Source organism: Ursus americanus, chromosome 8, assembly GCF_024610735.1.
Source record: "Ursus americanus isolate L20-20 chromosome 8, mUrsAme1.1.p, whole genome shotgun sequence".
Lineage (NCBI taxonomy): Eukaryota > Metazoa > Chordata > Mammalia > Carnivora > Ursidae > Ursus > Ursus americanus.
Genome location: NC_142134.1, coordinates 30,620,538 through 30,634,559, shown reverse-complemented (window position 1 = coordinate 30,634,559; position 14,022 = coordinate 30,620,538). Strand labels below are relative to the sequence as shown.

The 14,022-nt window shown below is 36.2% G+C and overlaps 1 protein-coding gene across 4 annotated transcripts in view; it reads left to right on the top strand.

Annotated features, from left to right (window-relative positions):
- YTHDC1 (YTH N6-methyladenosine RNA binding protein C1) overlaps nt 1-4,006 on the top strand; it is a 35,498-nt gene extending 31,492 nt beyond the window's left edge. For all 4 annotated transcript variants that reach the window (XM_045771486.2, XM_045771488.2, XM_045771485.2 and 1 more), the window contains 2 exons: nt 613-747; nt 3,002-4,006. In XM_045771486.2, the coding sequence (XP_045627442.1) occupies nt 613-747; nt 3,002-3,226 (360 nt within the window). In that variant the 3' untranslated portion in view covers nt 3,227-4,006. The remainder of the gene's footprint in view (nt 1-612; nt 748-3,001) is intronic.
- Nucleotides 4,007-14,022: the final 10,016 nt, after the last annotated feature.

Sequence of the window (14,022 nt, the reverse complement as noted above, 5' to 3'; positions counted from 1 at the left end):
GTATTATCTTGGTGCTAACTAGGAAAATAATCTTTGGTTTGCCTTTAACTCATTTTATAATGGTATTTAAAAATTCAGTAGGTCCTGGAGGATATTTTAAGGGTAGATGTTTGCATGGTGGTTAAGATGGTTGATTCTCGAGCTAGGATGCCTGATGCTGTGTCCCAGATCCACCTCTTTACTAGCAGTGTGATTTTAAGCAAATTACTTAACCAGTTGGTGGCTCAGTTTCCTCTTTCGTAAACCAGAAATACCGGTACCTATCTCATTGGGTTGCTGTGAGAATTACTTAAATAAGATGTATAAAGTGCTTAGGACAGTGCCTAGCTCATTGTAGGCATTGTATAACAGTTTGTTGTGTTCTATTAGTATTTAAGTGATATGGTATGAAAGTGTAAGCTGTTAAATCTTAAAGGATGTATAATTAGTTCATTATGCACACACCTTCAAGCACATAAAGAAGATATTTTGAAGAACCTGAATGTCATTAGAGTAAATGGATCGTAAGATTATTGAATTAATTGGGATAGGTCGTTTGGAAAGGAAAATTCTAAGAGTGGTTTATTTACAAGGATATTTGGTAGATGTTTATGGAAGTGGTTTTCTTTTTAGGCTCCTTATCCTGGAATGGAACAACCTCCACACCATCCTTACTATCAACACCATGCTCCACCTCCTCAAGCTCATCCCCCTTACTCAGGACATCACCCAGTACCACATGAAGCAAGATACAGAGATAAGCGAGTAGTAAGTGCACGAGAAGGCTCAAGTGTGAGGGAACTACTTTGAATTCTGTTGATAATTTAAATTTGGGGAGACTATATCATGTTGAATGGTGGACTGTTTCATGTTCTTACTGAATGCTGTTGTGAGTAATTCACAACTTGTTTTTATTAAAAATGACTAATCCCTTTGGATTATTTAAATAGACTATATTTCTTTTCACTGATCAAGTAGATTGCTCAAGTTGAGGCAACTTCTACTTGTAACTCTTAGGTAATATCATAGGGATATCGTATACTAGGATATTTTCTTTCCATACAGGGGTCTTCAATTATAACTAATTATTATTACAAATAGGTATTTCTAAGCTTTCTGTATATTTGGACTTTTCATAGGATAGATGGTGTGTATTATGTTAGTTAACAGGTCATCTCCAGTCTCATTTAGTTATTTGTTTCTCTGCCAGATTTTGACAGTTCACCTCTGATTCTTAAGACAATGCTAACAAATGACAAACAGATGTTAAGAAAGGCAGATGAATAATCGTCTTTTAGTAATTATTGGTTCTAATAATTTGATACGGTTGATATGAAAAGCTTTTTTTGGTCACTTTAGAACAGGATGAATAAAAGGCAGTCTCTAGTTTGAGGTTACTGGGTTTTCATTATACTGGTTAAATTGAGATTATTAAATGGTTGGTATTCATTTTTTTCCCCCAATAGTACTTTTAGTTTTTGAAACTGAAATTGTCTTCTTGTACTTGTTATTACAGTTCCTTTGTGTATAAATTTGATATTCCTAGAAAGGTAGTTTGGTTGTTAGAATGTACAGGTTGGACATCCCTGCCCTCCTCCCTGCCCCCATACTTGACATGATGAGTTTTTTGGCTGGACCAAATAAACATTCTTTATCTTCCCACTTAGTTGAAGAGCATGCATATTTGACAGGGCCAGTCAGAGTAGCCCAGCCTGTCTTTGAGATACTTTTATTTATTTTTTTATTCTTGTAAGGATACTAATTCTTCAAAATCAAATCATTTTAGGATCTTTAATATTCAATGAAACAGTTTAAGAATCCTAATTGACTAATAGACTTTTTTTTCAGTCACACAGGAAGAAATACATGGCCTATGTATGATGAAATCTTAGTTGGCTAGATGGGTTGTGGTGTTTTTAAAAATGCCTTTTATAAATAATAATTTTCAAAATAGGAATTCTTTATAAGATTCTTTTAGTAAAGGGTACTTGTCCTTTTTATGTAATTCTTCAGTTTATATATATAATGCTAATATAATATTCATGTATTCGTTGTATGTGAGAAGTAAGGTGGAATTGTGTTTTTGAACCTTATATTCTGAATATTTGAGCTGACTTTTTGAAAAAAGACCAAGCTTAAGTAAGTAAAGGTGAGTTGAGATCTAAGAGTAGAAAGGTAGAGCAGAGAACCAACAGCTGCTTTCAGCTCGGGTCGTGGTCCCGGAGTCCTGGGATCGAGCCCCGCATCAGGCTCCCTGCTGGATGGGGAGTCTGCTTCTCCCTCTGCTCCTCCCCCTGGCTCATGTTCTCTTTCTCTTTCTCTCTCAAATCAATTAATAAATTGATTAAAAAAAGCTAGAGCGGGGATCGAGCTTTAAGTAGCCACAGTGACAACTTGGACCTCACTTGGACAATTGCTCATCTTACCCTCTCTCGTCCTCCTCAGCCTTTTATGTATTATTAGGTCTGTGTGGACTAGACTTCGCAATCTCCATATTTTCTTAAAATTACATCCTGTTTCATAAGTTTGTCATTAACAGTTGTTGAGTTTGAAAGAAAATCTGGAATGTAAGAATTCCTGATTTTACCATAAGAGGGCAGACTTGGTTCAGGTTAGTTTGTAGAATCAGAGAAGGAAAAAAAGTAGGGTTCACCAATTGCAGAAAAACATTGATGATGCTTAGCATAGTTGGCATCAGGCTTGTATCCATGATGGTTGATAGTCATCAACAGGTGATTACTTTGGCCTAAATCTTATTAAAAAGGTTGGATGGAAAAGTCATTGAGGTTATATAGCAGACTTCACGAAGTGAGTTTCAGCAAGATTTGAATAATTTCTGTTGTAGGTGTCTAGTAAGACGTCAGAATCCTTTTTCTAAGCACTGTCAAAATTGTTTTATGAATTAACGCCTTAGTGTGTTTCTCTAGATTTTCTCTACCGTATAGTAACTACAATATAGGGACTCTTAAGTTCCATTTTTTTTTTTTTTAACAAATCTAACCCATTTCTTAACCTTTTCTAGCATGATTATGACATGAGGGTGGATGATTTCCTTCGTCGCACACAAGCTGTTGTCAGTGGTCGGAGAAGTAGACCCCGGGAAAGAGATCGGGAGCGAGAGCGAGACCGCCCTAGAGATAACAGAAGAGACAGAGAACGAGATAGAGGACGTGATAGAGAAAGAGAAAGAGAGCGATTATGTGACCGGGACAGAGACCGAGGGGAGAGAGGTCGATATAGAAGATAATGCGCTTTTGGAAGCACTGATTGTTTAAAGATAAAAAAATCTTGTATTTTTTTTTTTGTGTGTGTTTACAAGTAGTAAATTTATTTTCAGCGGTCTACTTAAAGTTCATTGTGTAGAAGGGTTTATTATATCCCTCTTTGTTCCAAGCATGCAGTATAATAAGAACTGGAAAAACTCAAATCCTCCAAAAATGCACAGTTGACAGTTTGAGCTGACACTTCTATTGGAGCAGAATGGAACAGTCCAAGAATGTAGATATTGATTCATTCTCCATAAATGTTCATCTACTTATAGTGTGTTCATCCTAGAGTTATTTTTTGTTTGTTTTCTTTTTTTTTTGGATCTTGATTGATGACTGCCATGATACTTTGCTTTGATGTGTTTCTAAATGTAGTTGCACACGGTTCAGTAAAAATAATGCTGCTATCGAGTATGCAAATATTGAAGTATGATGGTTTGACAGTATGGCAGTGTTGTAGCAGCCTCTTTGTTTCTCCTTTTCCCTCTTTTTTTAATCTTAAAAAGTCACTTTTTATTTTTCTTCAGTCTTCAATAATGAGAGCAATATTAAGAAGACATTGCTATCTAATTTTTAATCTTTTTAAATAAAAAATTCCTATGTTCAGTAGCATGGTTGATGCTGTCGTTTAGCCTTCCCCTCCAAACTGTATACATTGGCTTGGAATGTTCACAACTTGCGTGTGTGGCAGCGGAAGATAATTCCCATATTCTACATTGCTACTGTTTTGTATAAAATAAATTGGTAAAGATTGACACTTACCTGTTGTACTTCTTTCTTGTCTTGATGCAAGTTTGCTTTCTTATGCATTAGTGGACTTAAAATAATGCTGTGTGTTTAGGAACTGTAGGAACCCTGGTCCCCCCCCCCTTTTTTGCATATTTTAGCAGGAATGATTGACCTAGGCCACTTATGTTAAAAGTTTAGTTCTATTTCTAATATAAGAATTAATGGTACATGATGGAATTATATTGTATTTGGTTAAATATTTATTCGTCTGATAACATTTTTGGATCTACTCTGGTCACAGGATTGTTTCCTTATTTCAGGTTTTCTGTTGTTTTCATCTTCGATAAGTGAACTGCTTTAAAGATGTTTTTCTATTTTACTTTTAAAATACACTTTTAAATTAACCTCTTACAGTTACATAGTTTAAGTTAACCATCAATCCTTCCCACTGGTAACAAGCTATATAAAATAGAGGGCCACACAAGAATATAGTTTACAAAAGACTTTTTTGCATTTCAGTTTCTTGAGTTATACCTAAAATTTTGGCTTTTATTAAGTCGAATATTTAAACATTTGGGATATTTAAGTATATGACCACTTTTTTCATATAGTGTCCTATTTACCTGGTAGTCTGTACCAAGTCATGGTCACAATTTTAAGTTTAATCTGTGTTGGTCTGAAAAGGGGAATGCAGGAACTTCACTCTTAAAAGATACTTAAAACTATCAGTTTACTGCTTTTATATTCTCCCTGGCATTTAGAATATTTTCCGTGCACTCATATTTAGTAGATTTATTTACCTGTTTCAGAAATAAAGCCTAACGATTTATTTTAAATGTGTGCAGTGTGGTAGAGAAGAAAGAACATTTAACTGTGTGTTAGGAAACCTGGGTTCTAGTTGCAGCATTGCCTTCAGTTAGACTGAAAACAGTCGATATGGGGAAGTCACTTCACTGATGTTTGTATTTATCAGTAAGTTGTAGAAGTTAATAGCTAAGGGTTTTTTTCCCCCGGAAAACTTCTAAGGTATAGAGAAATCACCAAAAGTGTTATTTTAAGAAATAACCAGTTAAACAAAATTAGGTAATATTAAAGTCATTTTCCTGAAATAATAGTAATAAGAAATTGTAAATCATATTGAACAGTTAGTATGTAAAAGTACTTTGTGCTTCCATTACTGACTTATTTTATCCTCCTGTAACATCCCATTCCTATTTTTATAGATGAGGAGACAGGCCCAGAGAGATTAAACTTGCCCGAGAGGACAAAAGTAGCAATCGATGAGCAAGTTTCCATCCATATTTTATCTAAAATTTTTATCTAATTTGGTGTTTCCAAGGAAGCCACTTCATCTATTTTGGAAAGAAGTAGAACATAAATTAATATATGTTTAAAACAATGGTCCTAGGTTCTACTAAGGATATTAAACATAATTTTCTTCAAGCTTACTTATTAAGGAGAGGTTTTTCCTGAAGTGTCCAGTCACTTAGAAGTTAACCTATGCTTTGTATTTTGAGTGTTGAGAAGCTTATTAACTGTCTACTTAATTTATTCTAAAAAGCTAAATGTATTACGTTCTTACTAATAGACATTATTCTGTATACTATGTTAGCTCATTTAATCCTTACAATAACTTTTCTCCTGATTTTTTTTTTTTTTTTAGTAAGAAAACTGACAGGAACATGGTATAAAAGATTGCTTTATAATTTTTTCTCCCCTATGCAGAGGAGTCAAAATAATAGATTGTAAAATTGAAATGTTTGATTAGCTAATTGAAGACATAACAGTTTTTCTTACTGCGAGAGGCGTGGTTTCTTCCATGGACTCTATGATGTTAATTCTAAAAATATCTGCATCAATAACATACATTGTACCATATGTTCAAGTCAGAAACAGAAAATTCAGTTATTTGAAGTTTAGAAATCAGTCTGGGGTTTTATTATCTGGAGTAAAAGTTCAAGGGAGTGAAATTAAATTCAGGTATGTCACTTCTCTTTTGGCTTTGCTTTCCCTCTAAAATGGCTTTATTTTTAGTTGTTTGTAGTCTAAGTGTTCTAAAAATGTCCATCACTACCTCCAGTCTTCTATTATCCATATACTTACCAGTGTCAGAAGGGGAGAGGCCAGTTTTCCACTGAGTTCTATATCAGTTCCTCAAAAGGACTAAATAGCTATGCTAGTTTTCATGGAGCCAGCTCCGATCTAATGTGTGTTCAGGGAAGTGGATTTCTTTGACCAGTCAGTGTGGGAGGCAAAAGAGGCAGGTGATAGTAAGGTCAGCTCCAGGGGAATTACATCAGGAAGGACAGTTTCCAAATTACAAAGTAACAGATGACTGATCAAATTTAATGCATGATCTCATACAGAACTAATATCTGAATGTCTGACTTTTCACTCACTGAGAATATTTTGTCATAGGCATAGCTTCCTTCTGGATATCTCTTTTCATCCTGCTGTAGAATGCATTGGTCACTTCTGAAGGACATAGATCCTGCTTTGTCATACTATTAAAATTATCCCAAGGGATGTTGGATGTTTGGAATAAGGAGGAGGAAATGAGAATTGCTCCCAGCATTTCACTGACTATTCTAGAGTTTCCTGACCTCAAGGTAAGGGTGACTGACACATGAATTATTTTATCTTGATTTTTAAAATTGATATGGATAGAAAAAAAATATCTAATGCAATTTGATATACTTATTAAAAATGAGGCACGTGACATTATTGGGCCAAACATTTTTTTTGTGGGGTGGGAGACAAGCTTTTAGACGTCAAATTCATTGTAATAGGAATAGGAATCTTTTTTTTTTTTTTAAGATTTTATTTATTTATTCGACAGAGATAGAGACAGCCAGCGAGAGAGGGAACACAAGCAGGGGGAGTGGGAGAGGAAGAAGTGGGCTCATAGTGGAAGAGCCTGATGTGGGGCTCGATCCCATAACGCCGGGATCACGCCCTGAGCCGAAGGCAGATGCTTAACCGCTGTGCCACCCAGGCGCCCCAGTAGGAATAGGAATCTTAACAGCTTAAATTACAGTCATCCAGGTCATCTAATTTTTTGCCTCAAGAAGTTCTTGTTTCTAAATCTCACACTTTTGTGTTTCCCTTTCAGTTTCTTCTTTCTGTGTGTCTCTGTGTGGCATCTGAAAGACTGTTCAATCCTACTAATGATACTCAGGGTGTAACAGGTCAGTAAACTCTTGTACTAGATTTGACTTCCACGGATGTCACTGAAAGGAACTTTGTTTTTAAATTATATGGCAAGAAGACAGGAGGCTACAGTTAGCCTCTCAAAGTTCTGAGGGACTCAGTAATTCTGAAATGTAAGCTCAGTTTTTGGCTGAAAATATTAAATTGGTTGGCAGATAACTGGCTTGCAGAATCTAAAAATGCATATTTCCCGGTTCATTTGCAGTATTGAGAAGTGGATGAGAATTTTGGTACAAAATTAAGACTTTTTTTTTTTTTAAGAATTTATTTATTTATTTGACAGTGAGAGCTCACAAGCAGCGGGAGAGGGAGAAGCAGGCTCCCTGGGAGCTGGATGCAGAGCTTGATCCCAGCACCCTAGGATCATGACCTGAGCCGAAGGCAGACACTTAACTGACTGAGCCACCCAGGGGCCCTGATACAAAATTAGACTTAAGTGGTTTTTATGGGAACATTCTCTTTAGATGAAAGAAGTATTTTCTGTTTATTTTATAGCTTTAGAGAGTTTTTAACTGAAATCTATGAGGATAGAATGTTCTTGGAATTAATTTTAAGCTCACAACATTAATTTTTATTTCTGTGTTTTCAAACTTTAAATGCATATGAAATATATACTATATACAGACTTCCTTTTGGGGGTTTTGGGTAAGGTTAAATCCTCATTTTTGTCATATCTTATTTCAAGATCACATATCCATGTTCTGTTATGTAGAAAACCTCATGCAAAAACTGGGGCTGTTATACTTTGTAAGTAGACATCTTTAGAAACATACATTGTAGTATAGTAGCTATCGTTACTGCCACGAGGATACACAGTTTGAGAGTTTGAAAACAGACCCCACTGAGTTTTTATTAATAAATTTTAAATAATGATAATGGTGAATGTTATTGATTTCCAAAGGCCCCCCATTCTTTTATTCATCCTAACAGTTTTTTAACTATAACTTAAGTGTCCTGTCCCACCATAACCCATGTGATTCAGGAATAGCTGGCCCCATCCTCAGAGTAAACCTGATTGACCTATATTAGTTTATTCCCCTAGGAACTCCTAAATCAGTCAGGGCATGGCATTCCTTTTGCCAGGGCTTAGCTTAGAATTGAGCAGTTTACCATACATAGATAGGCCAGTGAAATGCCATGGGAGTTTTTCTGAGGATTTCTGGGAAAGACATTTACTTGCTCTCTGGAGACAGACACTAGAAGAATACTTTTTAACCTCACGAAACTAAATTATGTAACTCTGAAGCCTGGAATTGTTACAACTATTTTGCCAACTTCGGGAAACTGTTTTAAGATAAATTCAACAAACAAGACAAAAGCAGAATTATCTTGCATGATAGAATAGAACTTTTTTTAATCTTCGAGGAACTTTTCTTTTTCGCTGGACCTTGAAATAGAAACCCTGCAAGTATAGTCAAGGATTTGGGAAGAGGTCATAGATCTGAGTAAAATATAGAGGATGAGGGCACAGCATCATTAGGGACAAACAGATTATGTTAAAGTACATTTCAGCTCATCCAGAAGTCATACAGGGATATGTTTTATAACTGGACTCATGAGATCCAAGTGTGGATATGGAGGAAAGGTGCTCAGAGCACATTGGGGTTGCCTAGTAAAAAATATGGTAAGGGTGGAAAAGTGAAAGGGAACTTTATGATGTGACATTTAATCATCACATCATCTCTGGTGGGTGCTTTGAGCCTCATCGTTTTTGTTTTTTTATTTTGAGCCTCATTGTTTTAACTCAATAGCCCATAATCATATTTTTTAAAATTTATTGAGGTATAATTGACATACAACATTATATTAGTTTCAGGTATACAAGATAGTGGATTTTGACATTTTATACATATTGCAAAATGGTCACAAGCAAAGTTTAGTGTCTGTTACCTTACAAAGTTAATGCAATGTTATTGACTGTATTCCCTGTGCTGTACATTGTATCCCCGTGACTGCTTTTTATAAAAAGCAGTGCTGGACCTTTGTACTTAATGGCCTTCACCCATCTCCCACCACTACCTCTCTCTCCTCTGGCAACCACCAATCTGTTCTCTGTATCTGTGAGTCTGGGTTTTGTTTGATTTTTGTTTTAGATTCTACATAACAAATGAAATCATGTGGCCTTTGTCTTTCTCTGTTAGACCTGTTTCACTTAGCCTAATACCCTCAAGGTTTCTCCATGTTGTTCAAATGACAAGATTTCATTCTTTTTATGGCTGAGTAATCTTTGTGTGTGTGTGTGTGTGTGTGCGTGCGCGCACGCATGCATGCATGGATGTATCCTGTCTTTACCCATTTGTCCACCGATGGGCACTTAGGTTGTTTCAGTGTGTTGGCTGTTAAGTAGTGCAGTGAAAATTGGGGTGCATATATAACTTTGAACTGGTGTTTTCATTTTCTTTGGGTAGATACCCAGTAGTGGAATTGCTGGGTCACATGGTAGCTATATAATTTTTTGAGGAACTTTAACACTGTTTTCCGCAGCGGCTGAATCAGTTTACATTCCCACCAACAGTGCACAAGGGTTCCTTTTCTTCTCATCCTCACCAACACTTGTTATTTCTTGTCTTTTTGATAATAGCCATTCTAACAGGTGTGAGATAAAACTTGTGGTTTTGGGGGTGCCTGGGTGGTGCAGTCGTTAAGAGTCTGCCTTTGGCTCAGGGCGTGATCCCAGCATTCTGGGATCAGGCCCCACATCAGGCTCCTCCGCTAGGAGCCTGCTTCTTCCTCTCCCACTCCCCCTGTTTGTGTTCCCTCTCTTGCTGACTGTCTCTGTCAAATAAATAAATAAAATCTTAAAAAAAAAAAAAAGCTTGTGGTTTTGATATGCATTTCTCTGATGATTAGGTGATATTAACACTTTTTCATGTACCTGTTGGCCATCTATATGCCTTCTTTGGAGAAATGTCTGTTCAGATCTTTTGCCCATTTTTTAAATGGGCAGTTTTTAAAACTTGAGAGAGTGCACACGGGCGGGGTTGGGGAGGGGCAGAGAGAAAGGGAGAAGCAGTTTCCCCACTGAGCAGGGAGCCCAACTCAGGGCTTGATCCCAGGACCATGACCTGAGCCAAAGGCAGACACTTAACTGACTGAGCCACCCAGGCGCTTTTTAATTGGTTTCTTTTTCTGCTATTGAGTTGTTATGAATTCTTTATGTATTGTGGATATTCACCCTTTATCAGATATGTGATTTGTAAATATTTTCTGCTGTTCTGTAGGTAGCCTTTTCATCTTGTTGATGATTTCCTTTGCTGTGCAGAGGCTTCTTAGTTTGATAGAGTCCCCCTTATTTTTGCTTTTGTCGCGTTTGCTTTTAGAATCCTATCTAAAAAATCATCGCCAAGACCAATGTTAAGGAGCTCGCCACCCATGTTTTCTTCTAGGAGTTCTGTGATTTCAGGTCTTAAATCCATTTTGTGTTAACTTGTATATGGTGTATACCATTCTTTTGTATGTGTCTGTCCGGTTTTCCCAACACCATTTATTGAAGAGACTGTTCTTTCCTCATTGTATATTCTTGGCTCTTTTATTGTAAATTAATTGACTATATGTGCATGGGTTTAATTTTGGATTCCGAATTCTGTTCCCTTGTTTTGTGATTTTGTTTTTTAAGTTTGTTCCATGCCTAGCATGGAACCCAACATGGGGCTTGAACTCATGACCCTGAGATCAAGATCTAAACTGAAATCAAGGTCTGACTCTTACCTGCCTGAGCCACCCAGGCATCCCACCAATACCCTACAGTTTTAATTACTATAGCTTTGTAATGCAGTTTGAAATCAGGGAGTATGATGCCTCCAGCTTTGTTCTTTTTCCTCAAGGTTGCTTCGACTATTCATGGTCTTGTTTCCATACAAATTTTATGGTGGTTCTTTTATTTCTGTGGTATGCCATTGTAATTTTGATAAGAATTGAATCTATATATTGTTTTGGGTAGTACGGACATTTTAACAATATTAATTCTTCCCATCTGTGAGTACAGAGTATCCTTCCGTTTATTTGTGTTGTCTTCAGTTTCTTTCAGCAATGTCTTATAGTGTTCAGTACACAGATCTTTCATTTCCTTGGTTAAATTTATTGCTAGGTATTTTATTCTTTTTGATGCAATTTTAAATGTGTTTCTTCTCTTTCTGATAGTTCATTATTGTGTATAGAAACACAACAAATTTTTTATAATGATTTTGTAGCCTCTTAACTTTACTGAATTTATTAGTTTTAACAGTTTCCTGAGAGCATCTCCATAGGCCTGTAGAAGTGTGCCAGACCAGAAGGCTGGCCCTTAGGGTAAGCTCCTGGAAATAGGCCTCTTTCTCAGAAAGACTGAGGATGTGCTTCTGTCTGCTGTCTTTGCCATACCCTTGGAATGGTAATCTGCCAAGAGTTGCCTTCCCAGTTGTTAGTCTCATGGGACCCAGGAATGCAAGCCCCATAGGTCTCCCAGGGCCAAGTGATCAAGGGCTTCCCCTGAGTTGCAACCATAAGATCAGGAACACAAGATGTAAAAACTGGGAATCAGAGGAGTATAAAAGCTTCCCTCTGGGGGATTCTGGCACTCTGAGAGTATGAAGATGATGAGAGGAGAGGGGGGGAAAGTGTCAAAGGTGGTTCCCAGCAGTCTTACTCTCCTGAGAGTATCCCTTTCTGGCCAGTGCTTTTAAGGTTAGCAAGTGAGTGTCTTTCACATATGTTTGGAAGCTTTTCAGATAGCTGCTTCTGCGCTAGGCCCTGTAGTAAGTGAGTCTGCACGCGAACCCTTTTAAGAACTGTTTCTCAGTTCATTATAGTCCTTTAGGTCTTGGCGGACATGAGCTCCATTAGCTTCCAAACCATATGTTTTGGGGGTCTTAAAAGTTGGGGTGTCCAATTTGGAGTACTAAGCCATTGCTCTTCAGCAAGAAGTTTCAGGGTTGTAAGTTCCCTCCCAGTTGTGGTTCGCTGCACTGGGGGTGGGGTTTATGGTGAGAGTGGGTCTCAAGCTCTCCTGTTGGTCTTAATGTGGCCTCTCTCTCATTTGCCCAATGTAAAGGAATTGCTCAGCTAGTTTTCAGGTCTTTCTCAGAGGAAATTATTACATATGTAGCTGTAGATTCCATGTGTCTGGGGGAAGAGGCAAGTTAAATTCAGGATCTTTTCTACATTACTGTCTTAAACTGCCTCCTCTAAAAACACTACCATCTAGTCTTAGAGCTTCGTTAAAAGTGATAGGCAAATCTGAATTAGTACAGATTTTGAAAGTATATTCAATACAGCATGTCAGTAAATTTACATTAAATTCAACAAAAATGTATGAAACATTTTCAGTGGGATACTTTTGGGGTATAAAGAGATGTAAAAGACAATCTCTGCCTTCAAGGAGGTTAAATCTTACATGGTGATAAAATAAATATGCAGGGAGAATGTGAGTTTAAACTCAGATGATGAAGCAGGATTGTTTGGGGAAGTGGGTGAGATTTAGAAGTGGTATAGATGTAGGGGTGGGGTGTTGGAAATGGGAGAGGATTATAGTTGAAAATGTATTCAAAGCTATGTTAGAGCTAGATTGCTAGGAATTATTTGCTGGGTTTTTTTTTTTTAATGTGAAGTAATACTTTGGAGAATTCTGCAAGTACTGTAATTATCTATTGAAATTACAACAGTAGTGGATACCCGTTGAACAAATATTAAATCAAAAAGTACATAAAATGTGATAGTCTCATTTTCCAATCTAATCTAATTTCTATGGGTAGTGTTATCAGTTTGATATTTATTATTCCAGGCTTTTAAAAAATATATAATCATCTATATGCTTTGTTTTGAGATTCTTATTTTAGAAAACAACATATATACTTCTTCAAATAGCTTTTTTGCACTCTACAGTGTACCATGAACATAATTCTGAGTTCGTGCATATTGAATGCCTTTTTTTCTTTTTAATGGCTTCATATTTTCTAATGCATGTACCAAAGTGTCATTATCCATTTACTTATCCTTGGACAGTTAGAGAATTTTTAAATGTTGTCATTACAACTATGCTGTAATGAATATTCTTGTACCTATATTTTAACACTTAAACTATTTTTTGTAAGATGGGGGTCTTGAATAATATGGTTTGGTCATTTTACATTTTGATAGGAATTGTCAAGTCATTTCTTCAAACAGTTGTACAATTTACTTAAACAGTCTCTGAGACTTGCCCATTTAATATATTCTTTTACCAGTACTGGAATATTTAGAGCCCTTAAATTCCTGTCAGTCTAACAGGAGAAAAACACTATTTCATTATTTATAAATTTGAGCATCTTTTCATAAATTCATTTAACCATTTGTTTCTTTTCATGGCAATTGCCTTTTCCTAGTCTCTGCTCATACATTTGTGAGTACTTTTTTCTTATATTTTAAGCATATGAATAATACACATATGAATATTAATGGTTTGTGATATGTATTCTCTACTAATGATAGGTTGTCTGCTTATGGTATCTTCATATAAAAGTTTAAATCTTTCATACAGTTAAATACATAAGTAGTTTATTTATGGGCTCTTGATTTTCAACCGTTTTCACTGCCAGTTTCTTTTATATATTTTCAAATTTTAAAAGTTCTTTTTTTTTTAACATTTAAATCTGTAATATTTGATCTGAAATTTGTTTTTGTAGGAATATGGCTTTGGTATATGGCACTCTCATTGCATATTGTCCCAACACCATTTATCATTGAGTTATCATGTCTGAATGATTTTCCGAGCCTCTTTTATCACACACTGAATATATACACCTGGTTCTGTTACGGATGCCAGTCTGATCTTTGATCTACATATCTATGTCTGCACCAGGGCCACGGTGTTTTATAACTGTGG